This window comes from Crocuta crocuta, unplaced genomic scaffold (genome assembly GCF_008692635.1).
Source record: "Crocuta crocuta isolate KB4526 unplaced genomic scaffold, BGI_CrCroc_1.0 scaffold84, whole genome shotgun sequence".
In the NCBI taxonomy this organism is placed as follows: domain Eukaryota; kingdom Metazoa; phylum Chordata; class Mammalia; order Carnivora; family Hyaenidae; genus Crocuta; species Crocuta crocuta.
Genome location: NW_027530213.1, coordinates 4,444,491 through 4,466,807, shown reverse-complemented (window position 1 = coordinate 4,466,807; position 22,317 = coordinate 4,444,491). Strand labels below are relative to the sequence as shown.

General features: G+C 46.9%; 1 protein-coding gene, 1 long non-coding RNA gene and 1 pseudogene across 3 annotated transcripts; 1 reads left to right on the top strand and 2 right to left on the bottom strand.

Moving 5' to 3' along the window:
• Positions 1-322: 322 nt before the first annotated feature.
• Positions 323-787, bottom strand: LOC144232576 (large ribosomal subunit protein uL23 pseudogene; annotated as a pseudogene).
• Positions 788-1,737: 950 nt separating this feature from the next.
• CBR3 (carbonyl reductase 3) lies at positions 1,738-9,494 on the top strand. Its single transcript, XM_077765413.1, has 3 exons — positions 1,738-2,185; positions 4,412-4,519; positions 9,004-9,494. Exons 1-3 carry the CDS (start codon positions 1,897-1,899, stop codon positions 9,438-9,440), a joined length of 834 nt encoding a protein of 277 aa, XP_077621539.1. The 5' UTR covers positions 1,738-1,896; the 3' UTR covers positions 9,441-9,494.
• Positions 7,071-15,477, bottom strand: LOC144232575 (uncharacterized). Of its 2 annotated transcripts, none has more exons than XR_013335457.1 (3): positions 15,442-15,477; positions 14,733-14,894; positions 7,071-7,311 (listed from the first exon to the last, which is right to left on the bottom strand). It is a non-coding gene; the product is annotated as an uncharacterized LOC144232575 (long non-coding RNA). The 2 variants fall into 2 exon arrangements; XR_013335456.1 differs by having other exon boundaries at positions 7,071-7,308.
• Positions 15,478-22,317: the final 6,840 nt, after the last annotated feature.

The following is a 22,317-nucleotide window of genomic DNA, read 5'->3' as shown; positions in this document are numbered from 1 at the left end:
ATCTCACGGTTTGGGAGTTTGAGACCTGCATTGGGCTCTGTGATGTCAGCGAGGAGCCTGCTTGGGATTCTTTCTCTCTCTATCTCTGCCCCTACCTGCTCATGCTCTCTCTCACTCTCAATATAAATAAGTAAAACATTTTTAAAAGTGCATAATAGGAACAATTTCTTGTCAACAGAATCAACAACTTAGATAACAAATAAATTTTTTTTGAAAAACATGAATTAAGCTCACTCAAAAAGAAATAGAAAACCTGAATGTCCTGCAACTTTTTTTAAATGGTGAAAAAAATTATGTTTAATATTAGTCAGCTGGACTAGGTTTAGATGATCCCAATTTTGTTGGCAACATCCAAAGCATCATAGTCAGAAATGCGTTGAACATATGCCTTCTTTTCTCCATCGGGCCTGATCAGGGTGTTGACCTTGGCCACATCAGTGTCACAGAGCTTCTTCACAGCCTGTTTGATCTGGTACTTGTTGGCCTTGACATCCGCAATGAACACAGGGTCTTCTATTTACTTCAAGGCTAACTCTGTAGTCAAGAGGAACTTGATGGCATAGTAGTCAAGCTTGTTTCTCCTGGGGGCACTCTTTTGAGGATATTTGGGCTGCCTTTGGAGATGGAGTGTCTTGTTTGGGCCACTGGAATGTAAGTGACATGAGGATCTCGTGTGTGTGTGTGTGTGTGTGTGTGTGTGTGTGTGTGCGCGTGTGAAAGCCTTTGCTCTGGCTTCAGCTTTGGGAGGGGCAGGGGCTTCCTTCTTCCCTTTCCATACCATCTTCATAAAAGGCTAGGCCTACAACTTTAAAATAAAGTTCCAAATAATTTTTAGAGAGGAAAAAAGTATATTGGTTGAGCTAGCCTAGGGGACTACTCAGCAAGAGCCCACCTTGCTGCCCTTGTTTGTTGACTTGATAGAGAAAGGTAGAGTCAAGGTGACAGACACCAGCAGCTTAGCCAGCTCTGCTTGGGAAAAGCTGAGTCATAATGAGGTCGCTGCTTTCCATAAATCTAAGTGTCACCAATCAAACACCCTCAGATTACACTAAAGAAGGCATGTGGGGGAGTTCTAATTGCCTGTGCAGACCTTGACACACCTGGGGATTCATTTTCTTTTGAACTTTGTGGGCGCACAGTGTTCACTGGGAGAAAAAAATGTATATATTCTCCTTGGACAAACCCAAAATGCAGACACTTAGCACCCTAAAGAGTTATGTAAGGATTAGATAAAAACATTCCCAAAAGGCTTGGCACACAGTAAGAGCTTCATAAACACTCCCTCTCACTCGGGGGCAGGCTGGGAATCACACACAGCAGTGAACCTCGTCCCCACCTGAAAATCTATTCCTAGGACTTTTATTTCTGGAGTTTAGGGAAAAGGGGGAACCTATGTCCTCAGAAGCAGTTACGGTGCCTAAACCATTTCACTGCGTTTGAGGAAAAAGCAAACATTTTCATTTTGCAGTGGATGATGGGCATGCACCCAAGAAAATTACTCAGCCCTTGTTTTTCTCCTTTCGGGGGTTTCCTAGAATAGTTTCAATCCAACTGCAATGAATCTCTAGACCCCATCGGCCCATCACCGTCTGTTTTGGCTTCGGGAAATCTACCACCGCTCCACCCCGCAGACCACCGCTTGGCTCAGAGGCGGGATCAAAAGCGCGCAGCGCGGGGAAGGGGCGGACCCGAGTGGGGCGTTACGAAACCTTGGGAAACAGACAGCCACTCCTCGCAGGGGAGGGCCGGAGGGCCGAGGCCTCGTTCTCTAGAAGTCGTAGTACTGGATCCCAGAACTCAGCTTTCTGTGGCTTCTCTGTGCCCGGGCCTCTGCAGCGCGCTCCCGAGTGGCTCACCGCCCGGGCCGCCGTCCACGCGCCAAGTGCCTTCCCGGCCATGTCGTCCTGCAGCCGCGTGGCGCTGGTGACCGGGGCCAACAAGGGCCTCGGCTTCGCCATCGCGCGCGACCTGTGCCGGCAGTTCTCGGGGGACGTGGTGCTCACGGCGCGGGACGCGGCGCGGGGCCGGGCGGCCGTGCAGCAGCTGCAGGCCGAGGGCCTGAGCCCCCGCTTCCACCTGCTGGACATCGACGACCTGCAGAGCATCCGCGCCCTGCGCGACTTCCTGCGCAAGGAGTACGGGGGCCTCAACGTGCTGGTGAACAACGCGGGCGTCGCCTTCCAGCGTAGGTCCGGGGGTGGGTCCCTGCGCGCCCGGAGGGTCGGGGCACAGAGCCGGAGGCACCCCCTACTCGTCCGCTGGAGGGATCGCGGAGCGCAGCGCCGGCCGCTCGGGATGCGCTCGGCATTCATTGCCCGCCGGTGCCGGCGTCTCGCTTTCCGCGGAGTCTCGGGAGCGGTTCGCTTCGCGCGGGGCTGGCGGGGCGCAGCCCGGGGCCCTCCCGGAGCGGTCGGCGGCTGCGGAGCGCCAGGAAACCGGCCTCCTGGGAGGGGGCGCCGCCCTGCTACACTCCTCGGCTTTCTGTCTCATGCAAAAAACAGTTTCCCTGCGAAGGATCTCTGAGCTCACTTGGGGCTTTCGCTTTCCTTGAAAGGGGGCTTTCATAGAAGCCGGGAGGCATCTGCTCGGGACAGGAAGTGGATCGCGGAGACACGGTCGGCGCGCCCGGGCACAATCGTGGACTTGAGATTTTGTTTCAGGCAGGGCTTTGATAGGCTCAGCCAGAAAGGAAGGGAGCCTTGTTCCCTCCTCCAGAGAATTTGTCCTCCAACATACTTTTTTTTTAAATGTTTTTTTATTTATTTCTAGGAGAGAGAGAGAGACAGCGTGAGCAGGGGAGGGTCAGAGAGAGAGGGAGTCACAGACTGAAACAGGCTCCAGGCTCCGAGCTGGCAGTCAGCACAGAGCCCGACGTGGGGCTCGAACCCACGAACCGCGAGATCATGACCTAAGCGAAAGTCGAACGCTCAACCGACTAAGCCACCCAGGCGCCCCATCCAACATACATTTTAAGTGTGGTTTTGAGTAGCATCTTTGGACAGGGGAAGGAAGGGTCAAGGATATTACTTACGCTATTTATTGCTCTACTGAGAAAGTTGTTGAGCCGCCATGTGGTGGAGGTAGAAAGAATAATCAGGCCAGCCTCACCTCGTAGGGACGAGAAGAGACGAGAAACCCAAGAGGCAGAACGGAGTAAAAGCTACCACGAGGCCTTGATTGAGCAGCCTCCCGGGCTGTGCGCCCGCACCTCCGACTTGGCGGCTCGGCTTTCTGGAAGCGCAGGTGGGAGGTGGCAGACGCCCGCAGGTGCAGCCCTCAGCCTCCGGTTGGGGGACCCAGGGATAAATACTCCGTTTCCGCGACCAGTCGTGCAGAAACGCGGCTCCCTGGAAACTGCTGTCCCCTCAAAAGTGTGGGCGGTGCACCAGCCCCCCGCGCAGCCCCAGGCACTCGCTGGAGTCGCAGGATCTCGGGCTTCATCCCACACCCGCTGAATCAGAACGTGCATTTTAACAGAATCGCCAGGTGCCTCCCATACCTGGTCAGGACTGAGCGGCAGCCGCGAAAGCCAAGAATTCACAAAGTGTGGCCAGACCAGTAGCTGTAGCGTCACCAGACAACGCGTTCAAAATGCAAATTCTGGAGCCCCACCCGAGACCTTCTCAATCCCCAAGTCTGGGGGCGGAGCCCAGAAAGCTGTGTTTTAACAGGCCCTGCAGGTGATTCAGATACACGCTTGAAGCTAGAGAACCACCCATCCAGTGGCTTAAAAGTTGTTTTATTTAAAAAAATTTTTTTTAATGTTTTTTACTTATTTCTGAGAGAGAGAGAGAGAGAGAGAGAGAGAGAGAGAGAGAGCAGGGGAAGCAGTCTCCAAGCCTGAGCGGTCAGCACAGAGCCCGACGCGGGGCTCGAACCCATGAACCATGAGATCATGACCTGAGCCGAAGTCGGATGCTTAACCGACTGAGCCACCCAGGCGCCCCTTAAAAATTGTTTTAAGGTTAGTTTGTTTTAGGGGCGCCTGGGGGGCTCGGCTGGTTGAACGTGGGACTTCAGCTCAGGTCATGATCTCCCGGTTCATGATGAGTTCGGCCCCCATGGGACTCTGTGCTGACTGCTTGGAGCCTGGACCCTGCTTCCGGTTCTGTGTCTCCCTCTCTCTCTGCCCCTGACCAGCTTGTGCGCTCGCTCTCTCTCTCTCTCTCTCTCAAAAAATAAACTTAAAATAATAATTATAAAGTTAGCTTGTTTTACCTTTAATTAGAGATAAAATCTGGGGCACCAGGCTGGCTCTCAATCTTGGGGTCCTGAGTTCCAGCCCCACCTTCAGTGTACAGATTGCTTAAATAAACTTTAAAAGAGAGAGAGAGAGAAAAGTTTCTCTTTGTTATATACATTTCAAGGGGAAATGCATGACTTTGTCTTTGTTTCCTTCTCTTTTTATAAGCTGATGATCCAACACCCTTTGACATTCAAGCTGAGATAACACTGAAGACAAACTTTTTTGCCACAAGGAATGTCTGCATGGAATTACTGCCAATAATAAAACCTCATGGTAAGTCCAGCGATGTGTCTGCCCCTCCCCCACTCATTCTCACTTTCTCTTCTCTCTCTCTCTCTCAAAAATAAATAAAAATAAGGGGCGCCTGGGTGGCTTAGTCAGTTAAGCGTCTGACTTTGGCTCAGATCATGATCTCACAGTTGGTGGGTTTGAGCCCTGCATCGGGCTCTGTGCTGACAGCTCAGAGTGTGGAGCCTGTCTTTGGATTCTGTATCTTCCTGTCTCTCTGACCCTCCCCTGCTCATGCTGTCTGTCTCCCTCTCTCTCTCAAAAATAAAATAAAATTTAAAAAAACATTTAAAAAATTAAAAATAAAAAAAATGTTAAAAAAAATAAAAAGAGATATGAATAATGGCTAAGTGGCTCAGTTGGTTGAGGGTCCGACTCTTGATCCCAGCTCAGGTCTTAATCTCAGGGTCGTGAATTCAAGCCCCAGGTTGGGCTCCTCACTGGGCACGAAGCCTACTTAAAAATAAAATAAAAGATATATTTGATACTTGGCAGTGCTCTTTGATCCCATGATATGAACTCAACCGTAGAATAATAGGTGTTACAAGTCCCCCAAAGGCCTCTTGCCATTAAGCAACCTCAGTGGGTCCTTCTCAGCTCCCCAGGGTGGTGGGGCCACATCTCATCCAGGAGCCTGGCAGGGAAGGATCGGTTTTAGCATCATTATGACTTTTCCTGTGTTCCTTTCTTCACTTTGTGAAGCTAATGAAGAACCTCCTAAAGAAATGTTTCTTTATTAGGAAGTATCTTGCCCACACTTCCAAGTATTCAATAACTTTTATTACTTTCTCCATAAATACTGGAGCGGCTTCCATAACCCAGGGTGCTGGGGACGCAGTGGTAAGCACTGTGGACAGGGACAATCCTGACCATGGAGCACCGAGTCCAGTGGACGAGACTGTCATTGACAAAGAATCCAAGAGCTGTACTGGGAGAGGGCAGAGGAGGCTCGCTTCCCTGAGGATTCTCTTCTCCAGAAAGGCAGCTGTGATTCTTAGGAAGAAAAACTCTGGGGTTCTTATAAGAAATGTGCTTTTCTTGGGGTACCTGGGTGACTCAGTCAGTTAAGCATCTGACTGTTGATTTCAGCTCAGGTCATGATCCCAGGGTCGTGGGATCGGAGCCCCACATTGGGCCCTGTGCTGAGTGTGGAACCTGCTTAAGATTCTCTCTCTTTCTCCCCCTCTCCTCAGCTCATGCTCGCTCTCTCTCCCAAAAAAAGAAAAAAGGAGTGCTTTTCTTAATTTAACATTTTGAATAAAGATGATCTCTAGTGCAAAAATCTTAAAATCTAAAAAGATGCTTGGTGAGAGTTGCACTCAGACTCCTGTCCCCGACTTGCCCAATTCCTGTCCCCAGCCTCTCCAGACAATTCCCTTCGTCCTTTCTTCACGGAAGGAGATCACAGAAAGCCCACAGGCAGAGCAGCAGGGACTGGCTGAAGGAAGGCTTGGTTCTAGGTGCATAGAGTTGCTGAGTGCTCAGGGCCAAGGGAATAGTTTTTGAATACAAATCTAAGTTATGTATGTGCATGTCTATATATATATATATATATCCCTTTTTTACATAAAGGGAACATTAAATATAGTGTTTGCCACCATGCTTTCTTCACTTAACTGTATCTGGGACTCCTAGATCAGGACAGAAAGCTTTCTTCTTCTTTTTTTTTTTTTTTTTACAGCTGCGTAGTATTCCATTTGCAAGGGTGACTTTTACCAAGTGTCTGGAAATCTCTCTATGGGTTTTAGAATCCTAGAATTTGAAAGCTATAAGGTATTGAAGAAACTTTATATTCCTATGCCTTCATTTTACAGAGAAGACATGAAATCGAGACCCAAAGACATGAAAGCAGGTAGTGAAAGAGCTGGAAATGGTCTTCAGGTTTCCTGATTTCACCCCTCAGTCAAATCAGGATAATTAGTTCCAGTGAAGGGAAGGATCTTAACGCCAAATGATTGCAAACCAAGCTATTTTGAAAGATGAAAAGCAGCTTGGAGGAGGAGGGTGGAGCTCAGGCATCAACCCAGAAGCAGATGAATCACTGGCTTCAACCAGTTCTCTGTAACAGTAATTCCCAAAGTGGAAATCTGGTTTACAACACATTGAGAATATTTGTGAATTTTCAGTAAAAGTCATGTTTACTTGGAGGGCAAAAAGCTGAGGATCATTGCCTCTTGATTTTTAGGGAATCACTCTTAACCCACACAAAACTGACTTAAAAGCCACATTTTATTTAGGTTTATAATACCTCTTTAAGGAAGAGTTACCCCTTTTGCTTATTTATTCGATTCTGAGTAAATAAGTTAATCCAATGTTTACCCACTAGGGGGAGCTACTTGTCCACTCTTTCTAAGAAAGGGGGAGGGGTTGTTCCAGGACCAGTAAGCCCACCTGGACTTCAGCAAAGAAAAGGTGGTGGTGATTGTGTGGGTGCAGCCCTTCTCAGGGTTGATTGGACCTAGCGGGCTGCTGAGATGGTCATCCCTCGGCCTCTCTCCCAGAGATGTCACCTGAGTTCAAAGAGGACACCTCTGACTCTTACAAAGTGTTTTATTTCCACCAAAGGCGTAGAGTAGCTCCTATAATTCATTTTTCTTTCTTCCTTTACCCTTTTGAATTTAATTCCTTGTAGCAGCCAGGCGATTAAGAACAAAGTTGTTTAGGGTGCCTGGGTGGCTCAGCTGGTTAGGTGTCTGACTGTTGATGTCTGCTCGGGTCTCCATCTCGGGGTGTGAGTTCAAGCCCCACAATGGGCTCTACACTGGACGTGGAGCCTACTTAAAAAAAAAAAGAACAAAGCTGTTTAGAAAGTAATGAAGAACACAACGTCATCAAAGTAATATTCCTGGCCAAAGCATTGAAGTGAATCTAATTATAAGAAAATCATGCCAATCCAAATGGGAGAAATACTACAAAATAATAGCCTAGAGTCTTCAAAAAGATCATTGTTCACTACTCTAGGTTAAAATAGACTAAAGAGGTATGACCGCTAAATATAATCCATGATCCCACATTGGAGACTGGATGAAAACAAAACCTATAGAGAGAGATTATTGAGATAATTGGAGTCCTTTGAATACGGAGTGTACTTCAGATAATAGTGCCGTGATGAATGTCTGGAGGGTGATCTCTCTTGTGGTTATGTAAGGTAATACTTTTGTTACCAAATATAAAGTGCTTAGGGCAAAGTTTTGTGTTTGTCTGCAATTAAGACAAAGAGAAAGCAAATGTGGCCAAATGTTAATAATTGAGATGCTTAGGTGAAGGGTAAATGGGTATTTATTGAATTATTCTTGCAATTTCTCCGTAGGCTTCAAATTTTTCACAGTTCAAAGTTGGGAAAGAAATATGTACTACAAGAGAGGGAGAAAATACTAAAGTGTCTTAGGTACCCGGGGATACGTGATGTGCTCATATTCAAAACACAGTGAGGGCATCTCTGTGTGCGATCAGCCCACAAAGCTATCTAGTAGAATGTGCAACACTCCCCCCACCCCCAACCCCATGGTGAATGAATGCCAGAAAATACAATAAAATCCAACTATCTTATTGGAAACAGAGAAAGTGGATTCAGGATATTGTATAAGAAAAGAACCCCTTAAATGTGGTGTCTTTTTTTAAATATTCATTTTATATTCATTCATTCACTTCATCCGAAGTGGGCTCTGTGCTGACAGCAGACAGCTCCATGTAGGGGCTCAAACTCCTGAACCATGATATCCTGACCTGAACTGAAGTCAGACGGTCAACTGACTGAGCCACCCAGGTACCACAATGAGGTGTCTTTCGATGTTAGGTGAACTGTGTAAATTCACATACTTAACAGTTTGGGGATTTCCATCAATGTTTCAAACCATCTTCTAGTTTTTGGCCTGCATGTTTTTTCATAGACACAACTGTCTCTTTAATAGCCATGAGTTATTGTTAATGTGAATATTAACTCATTAATTTATTAATGATGGGCTAAAGAAAGTGAAGAAAATCAAAACAGATGGAGAATCAACCCACTCCATGCGTGAGAGTACCCATCATTCAGGATAAACAAGGGTCATCGTAAGTCATTGCTTGACCCTGATTTTTGGCAGTTGGAGACAAAGAGGCGGTGCCCGGGGCCGTAGGAAATTGTGCAAACCAATAAAGAGCTTTAATCCTTGGGGTGAGGGTGCTGTCTCGGAAAGCAAGTTCATGGGCACCTGGAGTGTTTGTATGTGTGTCGTGGGATGTTTTATAAAATTACTTCCTACTGGAGAATCACTGTTCTTTAGCCCCTGTTACTGACAAATGTCTCCTTCCCTTTGGGGGAACAAAGCACAAAATACTGGTGAAGCCCACTGGTGCCTTCTAGAGTCTTTTTTTTTTTTTATATCGGCAATTAAACCTGCAGTATCCATCAGTTGTATGTTGGGTATGGTCACCCAACAATTGTTTGTCTGTGACTTGCTTCCATTAGTTTTACTGTTCTGTTTCAGGCAGGGTGGTGAATATCAGTAGTTTAGAGGGCTCCAAAGCCCTTGAAAATTGCAGCGCAGATCTGCAGAAGAAGTTCCGATGTGAGACGCTCACGGAAGAGGACCTGGTGGACCTCATGAACAAGTTTGTGGAGGATGCAAACAATGACGTGCATGAGAGGGAAGGCTGGCCCGACTCAGCTTATGGGGTGTCCAAGCTGGGGGTCACGGTCTTATCAAGGATCTTGGCCCAGCGTCTCGATGAGAAGAGAAAAGCTGACAGGATTCTGCTGAATGCATGCTGCCCGGGGTGGGTGAAGACGGACCTCGGTGGGCCTTGCGGCCCCAGGACTGTGGAGGAGGGAGCTGAGACCCCTGTCTACTTGGCCCTCCTGCCTCCAGATGCTACCGAGCCTCACGGCCAGCTAGTCCGTGACAAAGTCGTCCAGAACTGGTGAATGTCTACTTTGGTGCTTAATACTTAATAAATGTTTGTGGAGCGAATGAGTGAATTCTGGTGGTGCAGTCAGCGTCTGTTTCTGTCGACTAGAATCTCCCTGGGAGAAAGCGGGTCTCGTTCTAGAATCAGGCCAAGAGATTTTGCTGTGCCCAGGCTCTAACCTGAGAGGGAGAAGAACCTGGTCCAGTGGTTCTCCAGTGTCAGAGTGCATCACAATCACCTGGAGGGCACGTTAAAACATTGCCCCGAACTGGGGCCCAAAGATGTGCATGTCTGACACGTTCCTGGGTGCTGCTGGTGTTGGCTGAGCGAGAGCCCTCAGCTGTTTCTAGGCGGTTGACTCCGTGAGGATATGATTCCTCCTCCGTTTCCATTGCTCTGCAATCCTGCTTTGTACCACATTCTGTTTCATTATATTTGAGCACATTTTAATCGGTTCCTACAAAGTAGTATGGCTTAAAGGACTCAGGAGGAATGTCCTTTTTTTCCACTGGGATACGATTCCTTTCATACTGGGTTTTTCACTTGGGGTTTTGCGTTCTGGGTTTCCCAGAACGTTTGCAAGGTTGCTCGGCCCCTTCTTTCAAATTGCTCCTGCATAGGCAACTTTGTGCAGACCGTCTCTGCTCTCACAGAGGCAGCTGTCTTCTCCCCGGCCTGTTCCTGCCCCCCTACAGCCCAGGGTGATTCTTAAGCCTTCCCGAGCTCCTTTTGTATCTTCTCTGACAACCACCAACTCCACGTTCACTGCTTTCAAATGGGACTGGTTTTGTAATCAGCCTCCTTGGTTCTGGTTATACCCTGTAGAAGAAGGACTCGGAGACTAAAGACTCTTACAAAAGAGACGTACCCTTGTGAGGAAGGTTTGCTAGGGCGTCAAGACCTCAGAAGGAATGGCTGGCCAAACAACAGAAATACAACAGGTGTGCAACGGACAAACGACAAAGGAAAGAAACCACAAATTTACCAAGTTTATGATGGGCTGTTCATGGTGAGATACAGCAATGTCCTCACTTGATTATGACCACAAAGGTCACATCGTATCACCTGTCAACAGCATTGCAGAAATAAGGAATGATGCTGGTTTTCACTCGATAATCCGGTAGAGTATGGGAATGCTCAGGGTGTCCTTCACTTGGCGGACCAGGACGATCCAGGTAACCCTGTTATTTCTGGTCTATCACAGCGTGCAAGGTGTTTGTCTTGACTCTCAAATGTAATGATGGCAGCATGGCAAAGTGTCATGGAGCTCTGACAACCCACACCTCACTTCTTCATCCACTTTGGGTGGAGGACCTCTGAATCCCACCCAGATTACATCTCACTTCCTGTAGCCATCTCTATATTGCCTGATCCGATCCAGCCTGGTCTTACAGTCATCTCAGACCAGAGCTCCTAAGACATTTTTAATGACTTCATGTCTGGCTCTAAAAACATTTTAATGGTTTTCGATATGTTGCCTCATTATCTTTCATACTCTGGCCTCCTTCTGCAGCCCGCCTCCAGAACGCTGCCAGTGGTGGTGGAGAGCTCTGGGACCACGGAGCACCTGTAGATTCTGCCTAATGGGGTCACAGACAGGAAATGCACAAGTAAACAGGCCATTTCCTTTGATTTCTTCTCCCTTTTTCCTCTCTAGCCACATTTCACCTTGACATTTTTGGATCCACATGTAGCCCACTTAAAAGATCCTTAACGGTAAACTGGTGATCAGAACAGCACGTCTCATTTTTTTTATGGAAAGGTCATAGGGGACCATTATCGGATAGTCTGCCCAGCACCCTCCCCCACTGCTTCTTCCCATGTTTGCAGCTGCGACAGGCACCAAGTGACTTTGCCCTGCTGGCCTCTGTTGCCTGCTCCAGCGGTAAGCCTGTCTTCTAAAGAGGAGGACTAGCTGGCCCGCATCAGGAAAAGTTCTGAGCTGACAAGTGGCCACGCCCCACCCCATGTGGTTTAGGAAGCAGAGGGAACCAAGCATAGCCAGTCCTCAACCAACCAGTTCTCAAGAGACACACTTAAAGAGTGACTCCAAGAGAGACTGTCCCCACTCTCCACGGTGGCATCCCTTACCTGGCCTCAAGCTATTCCCGAGATCCCTGGTTCTAAGAGATGCTCCAAGACACCCCTGTATCCTTAAAAGAAATGTCCCCTTATGTTTTATTTTAGAGAGAGATTGAGAGCACAAGTGGGGGAGAGAAGCAGAGAGAGAATCTTAAGCAGGCTCCAACGTCAGCACAGAGCCTGAAGCAGGACTCGATCCCACAACTCTGGGTCAAAATCAAGAGTCAGATGCTCAACTGACTGAGTCACCCAGGCACCCCAAGAAAGGTCCCTTTCCTTAAGCTAGTTTGAATTATGTTAATGCTTGAAACAAAAAGGAATCTAATACATGTGCGTGAAAATATTTTTGCTGTGTGCTATAGTGGAAAAATAATTAGGCTTAGAATCAGAAAGGGAAAGAGAAAAAAAATTCATGAATTGAGAACCATGGCATACTCAGCCACGTGCCATGCTTAATATCTTCCCTACATTGTCTTATGTATTTCTCACAGCAGTTCTTTGAGATAGGTATTAATATGATTTAAATGAATCCTTATCATTCAAGTAAGGAAAAAGGGCTTGGAGAAGTTGATTAACTTGCCCAAGATCACACAGCTAAGAGCCAAGAGCCTGGATCACATCCAGGACTAAGGCCAGTTCCTTGGCTTTTCTTCATGCCTAGTGTTTGGCACATCCAACTTCACTACTAGGAGTCTAGTGACCAAGGCAATTCCCTTGGTGTAAAAATTAAGGGACATGATACACCAAATCTAAGTGATTTGGAAGCCATATGGCTATTAGATCCTAATTTAGCCTTTGTGTGGACTTTTCCGTAAGGTAGGCAAATTAAATACAGTTTAAAAGTGGCATATTTTAAGTGGATTATACCATTATGTGTATTTCTTAGGTACCAAAGGGAGTCACTGACCCTCTCTGAATCAGCGTCTCCGTGACATACTTTTCTAGGTTGACACATGTGTGTTAAGTCTCATACAGTGTGGGAGGGTATCAGCTGTAGGCTTGGCCTTTGGGCCTCTCCCTCACCTACTCAGCTGCAGCAAGGATTGTGACAGGCCAAGATCCTGAACGGTGATGTTGTGTGGAGATGAAGTGGGTGATAATGACGATCTTGACAAAGGTTTACTTGTTACTGCAAGTCGACCACAAAGTGGGCACAGCATCAAATACAGAACTAAGAAGGACTTTATTTAGACGGGGTGGAGTACAATCTAGTTTATTGCAAAAACAGGGTTAGAGGATCACCAGTATTTGCATATGGAAACTCAGAATGTGTTTACCTCACCAATGTCTCTAATAGGTAGGCCAGCCTGAGCCAGAGAATGTAGTCACCTCTGACTTATAACCCCTTCTTTATTATCAGAAGGGGTAAGGATTAAGGTTTTGATTCAAATGAACTCTGAAATGCTCTGATTAGAATATTATTATGTGAGGAACCTGCTCTATCTATATGCCTTAAACAGATGAACACGGCTAAGTAGACTTTTAAGAGTGACTACCTGACCCATGAAAATGGAGTTTGTGTGGGAATAAATTTTCAAATCTTAATGCTGTACATTGACTGTCAATCCTGACTATAAATGTAGTTGTTCTTTTTAGGGTTTATGACACTTGAATCTGTCAACATTAATTTAAATTAACTTTCCATACACCTGGATTTCTTTAGAGATAGGTGACATAAAAAGGCAAGCATATTGGTGGGAATGCGAACTGGTGCAGCCACTCTGGAAAACAGTATGGAGATTCATCAAAATTTAAAAATAGAACTACCCTATGACCCAGCAATTGCACTACTAGGTATTTATCCAAGGGATACAGGTGTGCTGTTTCTAAGGGGCACATGCATCCCAATGTTTATAGCAGCACTATCGACAATAGCCAAAGTATGGAAAGCGCCCAAATGTCCATTGATAGATGAATGGATAAAGATGTGGTATATGTATATGTATACACACACACACACACACACACAATGGAGTATTACTCGGCAATCTAAAAGAATGAAATCCTGCTATTTGCAACTATGTAGATATTATAGAGGGTATTCTGCTAAGCAAAATGCCAGTCAGAGAATGACAGATATCATATGGCTTCACTCATATGATAAATTGAAGATACAAAACAGATGAACATAAGGGAAGGGAAGCAAAAATAATATAAAAACAGGAAGAGGGGGCACCTGGGTGGCTCAGTAGGTTAAGCGTCCGACTTCGGCTCAGGTCATGAGCTCACGGTTCGTGGGTTCAAGCCCCGCGTCGGGCTCTGTGCTGACAGCTCAGAGCCTGGAGCCTGCTTCGGATTCGGTATCTCCCTCTCTCTCTGACCCTCTCCTGTTCATGCTGTCTCTCTCTCTCTCTGTCTCATTAAACATTAAAAAAAAAAAAACAGGAAAGGGGACAAAACATAAGAGACTTAAACATGGAGAACAAACAGAGGGTTACTGGGGGGGTTGTGTGAGGGGGGATGGGCTAAATGGGTAAGGGGCATTAAGGAATCTACTCCTGAAATCATTGTTGCACTATATGCTAACTTGGATGTAAATTAAAAAATAAATTAAATTTTTAAAAAGGCAATTATATTATTTTATTTAATGTATAGGACAAAGTTACACATGCCGGTTTTGACATGAATAGATTAGTTCTCTCTTTCAGTGGGAAGTAGAAGCAGTTCTTAAATTATGAGTTAAACGCAGTATGGAGTGTGCCTAGGATTTGAGGAAACTAAAACAAAAAAACCCACCTCACCTCTTTGGCATCTGTTTTAGTAAAAGTGGAGTTTCTCTTATCTTCATCAAGAAGTCAATTTTCATGAAATTATTTTCTTCCTACTAAATGCTCTACCCTTTAGTTTTCCTTGGCTTCCACTTTAAGACCATTCCTAAAACTGACCATTAGAGAATTTACATCTGGGGCAAGTGGTATATGGCAAATGTAGATGGAATCAGAAGCCCGGGTGGCCAGGGGTCCAGCATCACAAGCTATAAAAATATTTTTGGTGATTTGGGGGCTATGATAGATCCCTTTGGGAATCTGATACAAACTATATACCCTTTTCCAGAAACATATACACAAAATGTTCTGTACAATGTTGAAGTGTGCATGGACCTCGCACTCTCACCTCCTCTAACTTTCATGACCGCCTAGCTTGTAGGAGCCCCAGACTAGATCTGAAGATTCCTGAAGGGACTGTCAAGGGTTAAATGATTGGCGGCCTATGCAGAAATTACTACCTCACTCAACAGGTGCCACTGCTTTGATTGGCTGGGAGCCCCAGATGGTGCAATCAGGATGCTCAGGTGAACTCTGCCTGACTCCAGTCCTTCAAGGTGCATCTGGGCCTGCAGCTGTCAGGCCAGGGTGGGTGGCTCTAAACTATCCACGTCCGAAGGCTCCTGAGGATGACAGGAAGGAGTTAGACTTTATCTGGAAATACTAATGCTCTTTAGGCTGAGGTCTCCTTTCTGAGCCAGAGCCCACATAAAGGAACTGATTACAGAAATTAATTCCCTCACCTCTGCTTCCGAGGGCCAGAAAGGTGCGGCTTCCCGGAGTGGGGGCGCTTTACCCAGGGTCTCCGACCCTCCAGCAGCCCCAGCGTATGGAAAGGTTCATTTCACCTCCTCGCCAAAGGTTTGGGTGTGGCCCCGACGGAAAGGATGGGTTGAGCCGGGTGCCGTCGGGCCCAGTTTTTTGGATCCCACGGTTCTCCTTATCTGTAGCTACAAAGCCCCTCCTGGGGTGGGCTGATTCACTGACTGAGGTCCCCTTCCCTTCAAGTATGTCGGGGGAGCCCCCGGTGAAAGTCGAAGCCATGCCGCCCACCCCAGCAGGCTTTTCCCACAGCTGCCGGCAGCGGGGGCGGCAGTTAGTCTCTGTTCCTCAGAGCGACGCCCACCGCCTAGAAGCTGTGGAAGACTGGGGTCGGAGCCCCAAGCTCACCAGTCGACGCCCATGACACGCCCCCGCGCGCTAAGGTACCGCCTCCTGATCCCTCCCCCCACTAAAGGCCCGCCTACTGGCTCTGACCCCGCACTGAGGGCTCGCCCTTGGTCCCGCCCCGGCTCCGCCCCCCGCGCGTCGAGGGCCCGCCCCGGCTCCGCCNGCGCCTTTGTTTGCTTGTGCGGTCCTGGTCCGGGAGGAGGGCTAGGGACCGAATCCTTTGTAAACTGAGGGCTTTCCTGTTAAGGGAAGACCCCAGAGTCGCCTAGACTGTCCCCAGGAGAAGGGATCCGAGCCGCAGTGCGCGCGCTCTCCCCCCACGCCTGGCCCCGGAGTCTTGCAGGATTGCCGCCTGCGGCCGGCGAGGTTGTACCTTCAGCAACTCGTAGGGCTGCTTGTGAAGACTCTTAGCCGCAGGTGTTTCCCTAACCTGGGACAGTTGCTCAATATTTGGAGAAACCTTTGTAGGATTTTTTGGTTAGGCGATGGAGGCCTTCCCCTCCCACCTTTCCCCAAGCCCACTCCCGTTAGGGTCTTAAATTTTTTCCACTGTAATTTAATTACCACTCTGAAAGACCAAATTCAAAATAACGTGCCCCAGAGTTGATTAAACCAATGGCCGGAGAGTGTTTCCGTGCTGTAGACTAAGGGTCGTTATCTGATGTTCTTGGGAGAGGGTGGCTATTTGTCATTTTTCTCTGTTTTCATCTTATCCCAATGTTCTTTCATGTAACTGTCTTTACAATTAACTTCTGATCTGGGCAGTTGATTTTTCACCTGAACTTGTTTTTCTAAGAAATTAGAAATGGAAAAGGTGAGAGATTTCTTGCTGACATTTTCGATTTTAAGGCGGATACTTCTGGTCAGATATACTTGTTTATATGATTACTCCTTTGTGTATTGTTAGTAGGCTGTGGAACTCTCTCAGTTTTGCTGAGCTGAGCCTCTCACAGGAAAGGGATTCAGGATAGATTGCAAGATCATTGTCGAAAGACCTATTTGAGGGCCGAACTGTTCATTTTACTTGCAGCATAATGTAGTAAAGGGTCTGTGCCAGGGGGCTGACCTGAGCTGGATTCCTAACTCGGCCAGTCGGTTGCTGAGGGCCCTGGCCAGTTTGTCTGATTCCTAGTATCTTCCTCTTGAGCAGCCTCAAGATAATACCCATCTCCTAGGCTTCTTGTGTGTTGCATAAGATAAATGCATGCATAACGATGGATTTACCGAGCCCAGAAGGCTTGTGTAGTAGCATAGTATTGAATGCCCCAAATTTTGAAATGAAGGAGCTTGCTTGAATGACTATTGCCAAACTTCTCATCTGTGCTTTAAGTTACACCAAAGAGTACTTTCGTCACGTAGCCAGCCATAACATTGAACCTGCCCTCCAGATTACCTGCCCTTAGCTGGCCAACACCTTCTTCGCCAGGAGCAGTGGTGCCACTTCCTAAACACGAACCCAATCGCTGACAGAGGCTCTCTTCCTACTAACTAGCTGCCCACACCCGTGGACTTTGAGGACCCCTCTGCTGGTAGTTGGGCTTCCTCCGTCCTTCCTTGTGCCAGTGTTACGTCGGTACACCGTCTGTCCCTGCGTGTGCCACCTTAAATTGGAATTATGTGTTTAGGTATTTCCTCTTTCAGTTATGTTCTGAACTATGAAAGGGGAACCCTGGTATTTTTTTTTTCTTCCATGTTTCTTTTCCCAGTACTTAGACACTTAATATAGTGAACAGACTATGCATGGGGTTTTGCAGTGGTTCAGAGATGCTGGATTTTCCTGGGGAGAAGACCCAATNGCCCACACCCGTGGACTTTGAGGACCCCTCTGCTGGTAGTTGGGCTTCCTCCGTCCTTCCTTGTGCCAGTGTTACGTCGGTACACCGTCTGTCCCTGCGTGTGCCACCTTAAATTGGAATTATGTGTTTAGGTATTTCCTCTTTCAGTTATGTTCTGAACTATGAAAGGGGAACCCTGGTATTTTTTTTTTCTTCCATGTTTCTTTTCCCAGTACTTAGACACTTAATATAGTGAACAGACTATGCCTGGGATTTTGCAGTGGTTCAGAGTGCTGGATTTTCATGGGGAGAAGACCCAACTATGGTCTCTTTGGACGTACTAACTCCTTACTTGGGAAAATAAAGTACCATTTCTCATTACCTTCCTTTAATATTTTTAAAGAGTGTGATGCCTAGTATTTCAGAAAAAGGGACAAGCCTTCCCAAGAATCAGTGGGCAGTTTTACTGTGTGCATTCATATAGTATAGTATATTTTCGCCGAAAGCCACATTATACGTAAAGGCTCTGTGATAGGCTGTGTTAGCCATAGGACAAGCAGGGTGCCTCGAAAAGAGATAGATGGAGCCTTATAGGCCACGGGGTGAGGGGTGAGGAAGTTTGGATTATTATAAGCTTAATAGGAAGAGTTTAAACATGGTGGGGATATAGGGGCACTTGGGTGGCTCAGTCAGTTAAGCGTCCAACGTCGGCTCAGGTCATGATCTTGTGGTTCATGAGTTCGATCCCCGCTTCAGGCTCTGTGCTGACAGCTCAGAGCCTGGAGCTGCTTTGGATTCTGTCTCCCTCTCTCTCTCTGCCCCTCCCCCATTCATGCTCTGTTTCTCTCTCTCTCTCAAAGTAAACATTAAAAAATAATAAACATGGTGGAGACGTACTGTAATTTATGTTTTAAGAGGATTCTTTTTTTTTTTTTTAAATGTTTTATTTATTTCTAGGAGAGAGAGAGAGACAGCATGAGCAGGGGGAGGGTCAGAGAGAGAGGGAGTCACAGACTGTGAAACAGGCTCCAGGCTCTGAGCTGGCAGTCAGCACAGAGCCCGATGCGGGGCTCGAACCCACGATCCGCGAGATCATGACCCAAGCGAAAGTCGGACGCTTAACCGACTAAGCCACCCAGGCGCCCCTATGTTTTAAGAGGATTCTTGAGGTGCTATGTGAAAATGCATTGGAGGGAGGCTAGGGTAAAGGAGAAGCATCAGGAAATATCTGCAAGCTTGTAAGGGAAAGTTGGCTTCTTACACAGGGGTGCAGTGGAGATGGAGAGCAATTGAGGCCACAGGTGTTTTGGAAGAGCAGTCAGGACTTGGGTTGAGTGTGGCAGATGAAGAGAAGAGTCCAGGATGATGTCAGAGGTCTCGTGAATGGTGGGGCTACTTTCTGAGGAAAGGAAGACTCGAGAAGGAGCATGTTGAGCAGGTCGCATCAAGAGTATCGTTTTTTTTGGGGGGGGGATGCCTAGGTGGCTCAGTTGGTTAAGCATCTGACTTGGGCTAAGGTAATGATCTCATAGCTAGTGAGTTTGAGCTCCATGTTGGGCTCTGTGCCGACAGCTCAGAGCCTGGAGCCTGCTTCAGATTCTGTGTCTCCCTCTCTGTTCCTCCCCTGCGCGCGCTCTCTCTCTCTCTCTCTCTCTCTCTCTCTCTCAAAAGTAAATAAAGATTAAAAAAAACTTTTTTTAAGGATAGTTTTTTTAAAGTTATTTTGAGAGAGTGCGCATGCTTATGCACACATATTCATGTGCGTGCACGCGCACACACATACAGGGGAGGGGCAGAGAAGGAAGGAAGAGAAAGAATCCCAAGTAGGCTCTGCACTGTCAGCACAGAGCCAGACACAGGGCTCGAACTCCCAAACCGTGAGCTTGTGACCTGAGCCAAAATCAAGAGTCGGACGCTCTACTAACTGAGCCACCCAAGCGCCCCAGCAGTATAGGGTTTTCTTAGAAACAGCTTTATTGAAGTGTAATTTATAGACCATAACCTTCTTTGAACTGTACAATTTGGTGATTTTTAGTAATTTGTGCAACCGTTGCCATAATCCAGTTTTCACACATCTGCGTTACCCCAGGGAGATCCCTGTGGCCCATTTGCAGTTAGTCCCTGCTGCTACTACCTTCCCTAGGCGACCACTAATCTGCTTGTCATCTCTGCAGCTTTACGTGTTCTGGGCATGTAGTATGAATGGAATCCTGCAGCGTGTGACCTTCTGTGCGGCTTCTTCCACTATATTATGTATTTCTCAGGTTCACCCTTACCGTAGTGTCCATCAGTACTCTGTTCATTGTATGGCTAGACCGCATTTTGTTGATGGACATTTGGGATGCGCTATGTCTGAGACACCTATGCCACATCCGGGTGGAAGAGTCAAGCAGACAACTGCATGAATTTGGACCTCAGAGGGGAACATTTGGGCAGGCATTATAAATCCATGGGTCATTAGCATGAAGATGGTAATTGTGAGATATAGAAATGGGGAGATGACCGAGGATAAAAAGAGAGAAAGAGGACCCAAACCTTGGTGCCAGGTAAGGCAACATTCGCAGTAGGTAGAGGAGGGTCAGTCTGCAGAGAAGAAGGGACCCGCAGAGAAGTAGAAGCCAGCACAAGGCTGGTCGGGCCAGAGGAGTGTGTGGGCTGAAAGGAGTCCGCTACACAGTCCTCTTGGGAGGTAGAAAGGCTACCAGCATGAGAAACTTGAAAGTTGAGGTGGCCTTGGGAAGATCGGAGTGGGCCCAGAATGACCGGAACTAGCAGATATCATAGGATTCTTAGAACTTTGCCATGGCCAGTAAGTGAGATCCAGGCCTCAAGAACGCGTCGTATCTACAGTTCAGTTTCTTTCTTTCTTGTCTTTAAGTTTATTTATTTCTTTGAGAGCAAGAGAGATGCTGGGGGTTGGGAGGAGGGAGGCGGAGAGAGAGAATCCCAAGCAGTCTCCACATTGTCAGCTTAGAGCCTGATGTGTTGCTCAAACCCACAAGCCGTGAGATCATGACCTGAGCCGAAACCAAGAGTCAGATGCTTAACTGAGCCGCCCAGGCGCCGCTACGGTTCAGTTTCTTTCATCTGTGATTTTGCCATTTCGACTGACTGTGTGCAACTTGGTTAGCAAACTCACTACAGCATTCTCAGTGTATTTAATTACATCACATTGCTCTACATTGTAGTCTCTTTTCAGACTATGTACTAGTGACTGTTAGCCTTGTATATCCATCAGGCTTGATTGTGTTTGGTGGCGAGTATCACAGAATGTGGTTGAATGGTGGCTTACATCAGCTCTTGTGGGCAGAAAACGTCAAGTCCAGAGGCAGAGTGTCCAGGCTTCATGTAGTGCCTTCTTAAAGCCGTCTCTGGCCTCAGCTGCTATCTTTCTACTTACCCACTTACCCACAAAAGTTGCAGGCTGTGGACGGTTGTTTCTTCATGGTTGCCACACGTGGCTTTACCTCCAACCTCAAACTTTTGTTTCAGGCAGTAAGAAGGGCAAGTGTGAAGGGCAGGAGGCCCATGCCAAGAGTCTACCCCCTTTCAAACCGCTTTCCTGGAGGCCCCACCACCCGCTTCTACTGACTGTTCATTGCCTAGAACTGCCGCATGGCCACCTAGCTGCAAGGGAGGCAGGGAACTATTAGTGCTGCCCCAAGCAAACTTAGGGTTCCCTTAGTATGGAAAAGAGGACAGGGAATTTTAGGGTAGATGCCTGCCACACTTTAGATAGATCTTAATCATATGAAAACTAAAGAAGGAGGGCAAATCAGAACCCTAAGGCAGCCTTTTTGAGAAAATGCCAAAGTAAGGAACTTGGTGACAGATCAAGGGGACAATTCAACATTTCCATATCTTGTGGAATAACTTTTTTTTTAATGTTTATTTATTTGAGAGAGAGAGAGGGAGAGAGAAGACCTGAAGTGGGCTCTGGGGTCACAGCAGTGTGCCCAGTGCAGGGCTCAAACCCAGGAACCAGGAGATCATGACCTGAGCCGAAGTGAGATGCTTAACCAACTGACGCACATAAGCGCCCCTGGAATAGTTTCCAGAGTTGTAATTTGTTTGAATAAACTGATAGGTTGACCTACAGATCTTTTTTTACTGAAGGACTAAAAACAAAACTTGACCTAAGCACGCACTTGTACTGCATACATTGTAATGTTTAAATGAAAGATATTTCCACAAAGTCAAATCAGTGCACTATTATGTGTTATTTTTTGCTTCCTTTTGTCGTACTGAGGATAAAAAGAAGAGGAAATGGTTGCTGTTGGAGCTGGGATTAGACCATAACAGTCTCAGGCTTTATACCATCTGCAGTGGTTCATACATAATGAATGGATGTAGCCACAGGGAAAAATAAAAGAATCCGTTAAAGAATATTCAAGGGCAAGAAGAATAAAATGGTGATTGCTTATGCCCTGGCGTCACCACCCCACATCCAGACTCTTCATGCTGAGGCGTGAAGCTTTCAGGACAGTGCCTGGTTGGGGAGATAGCTGGGTGATTAGAGCTCAGTAACCAAGCAGGCACATGATGCATTTCTGGAAACACTGATGTCAGACACTGCATTCTTACATCCTTATACTTTAAACTTCCCCCCCTCCCCATCAGATCTTTTTCTAGAATATTTCCAGTCTTCTAACATAGTCTAGTCAAAAAGGACTAGATCTCTAAAGAGGTGGTTCTGAGTAATAGCATTGACCTGCTCTTCCTTAGCCTCTATAAATGCCCTTCAGTGGGAAGGGCCACCTGCGTTCAGAATTACCAGTGGGCAGCAATATCTGGTTTGCCACTTTGTAAGTTTCACTCCTAGAATTAATTTCGTGAACTCAGAGGAATCCTAGCATTTTTTATTCTTTTCTGCTCTGTCCATTTATCTCCCTCAGAATCCAGGAGGGCCGGAACTGTTTGTCTTTTTATCTGCCACAGTGCCTGGCCCAGGAGCCTTGCTAAATATTTGAATTGGATTGCTGGGTGCGTTTGTGCACAGTAGTGTTTGTGGGTGCGTGTCCTCTGTAGCTCTGGGCTGAGAACACTTTGTGTCCTTGAGTAGCTTCCTCATTTATTTCTTGATTCACTTTTAGATCCTTTC

Coding starts and splice junctions, on each gene's coding strand:
- CBR3 (XM_077765413.1), top strand. CDS start 1,897: ATGTCGTCCTGCAGCCGCGTGGCGCTGGTGACCGGGGCCAACAAGGGC. Junction 2,186..4,411: donor CGCGGGCGTCGCCTTCCAGC/GTAGGTCCGGGG, acceptor TCTTTTTATAAG/CTGATGATCCAACACCCTTT. Junction 4,520..9,003: donor GCCAATAATAAAACCTCATG/GTAAGTCCAGCG, acceptor GTTCTGTTTCAG/GCAGGGTGGTGAATATCAGT.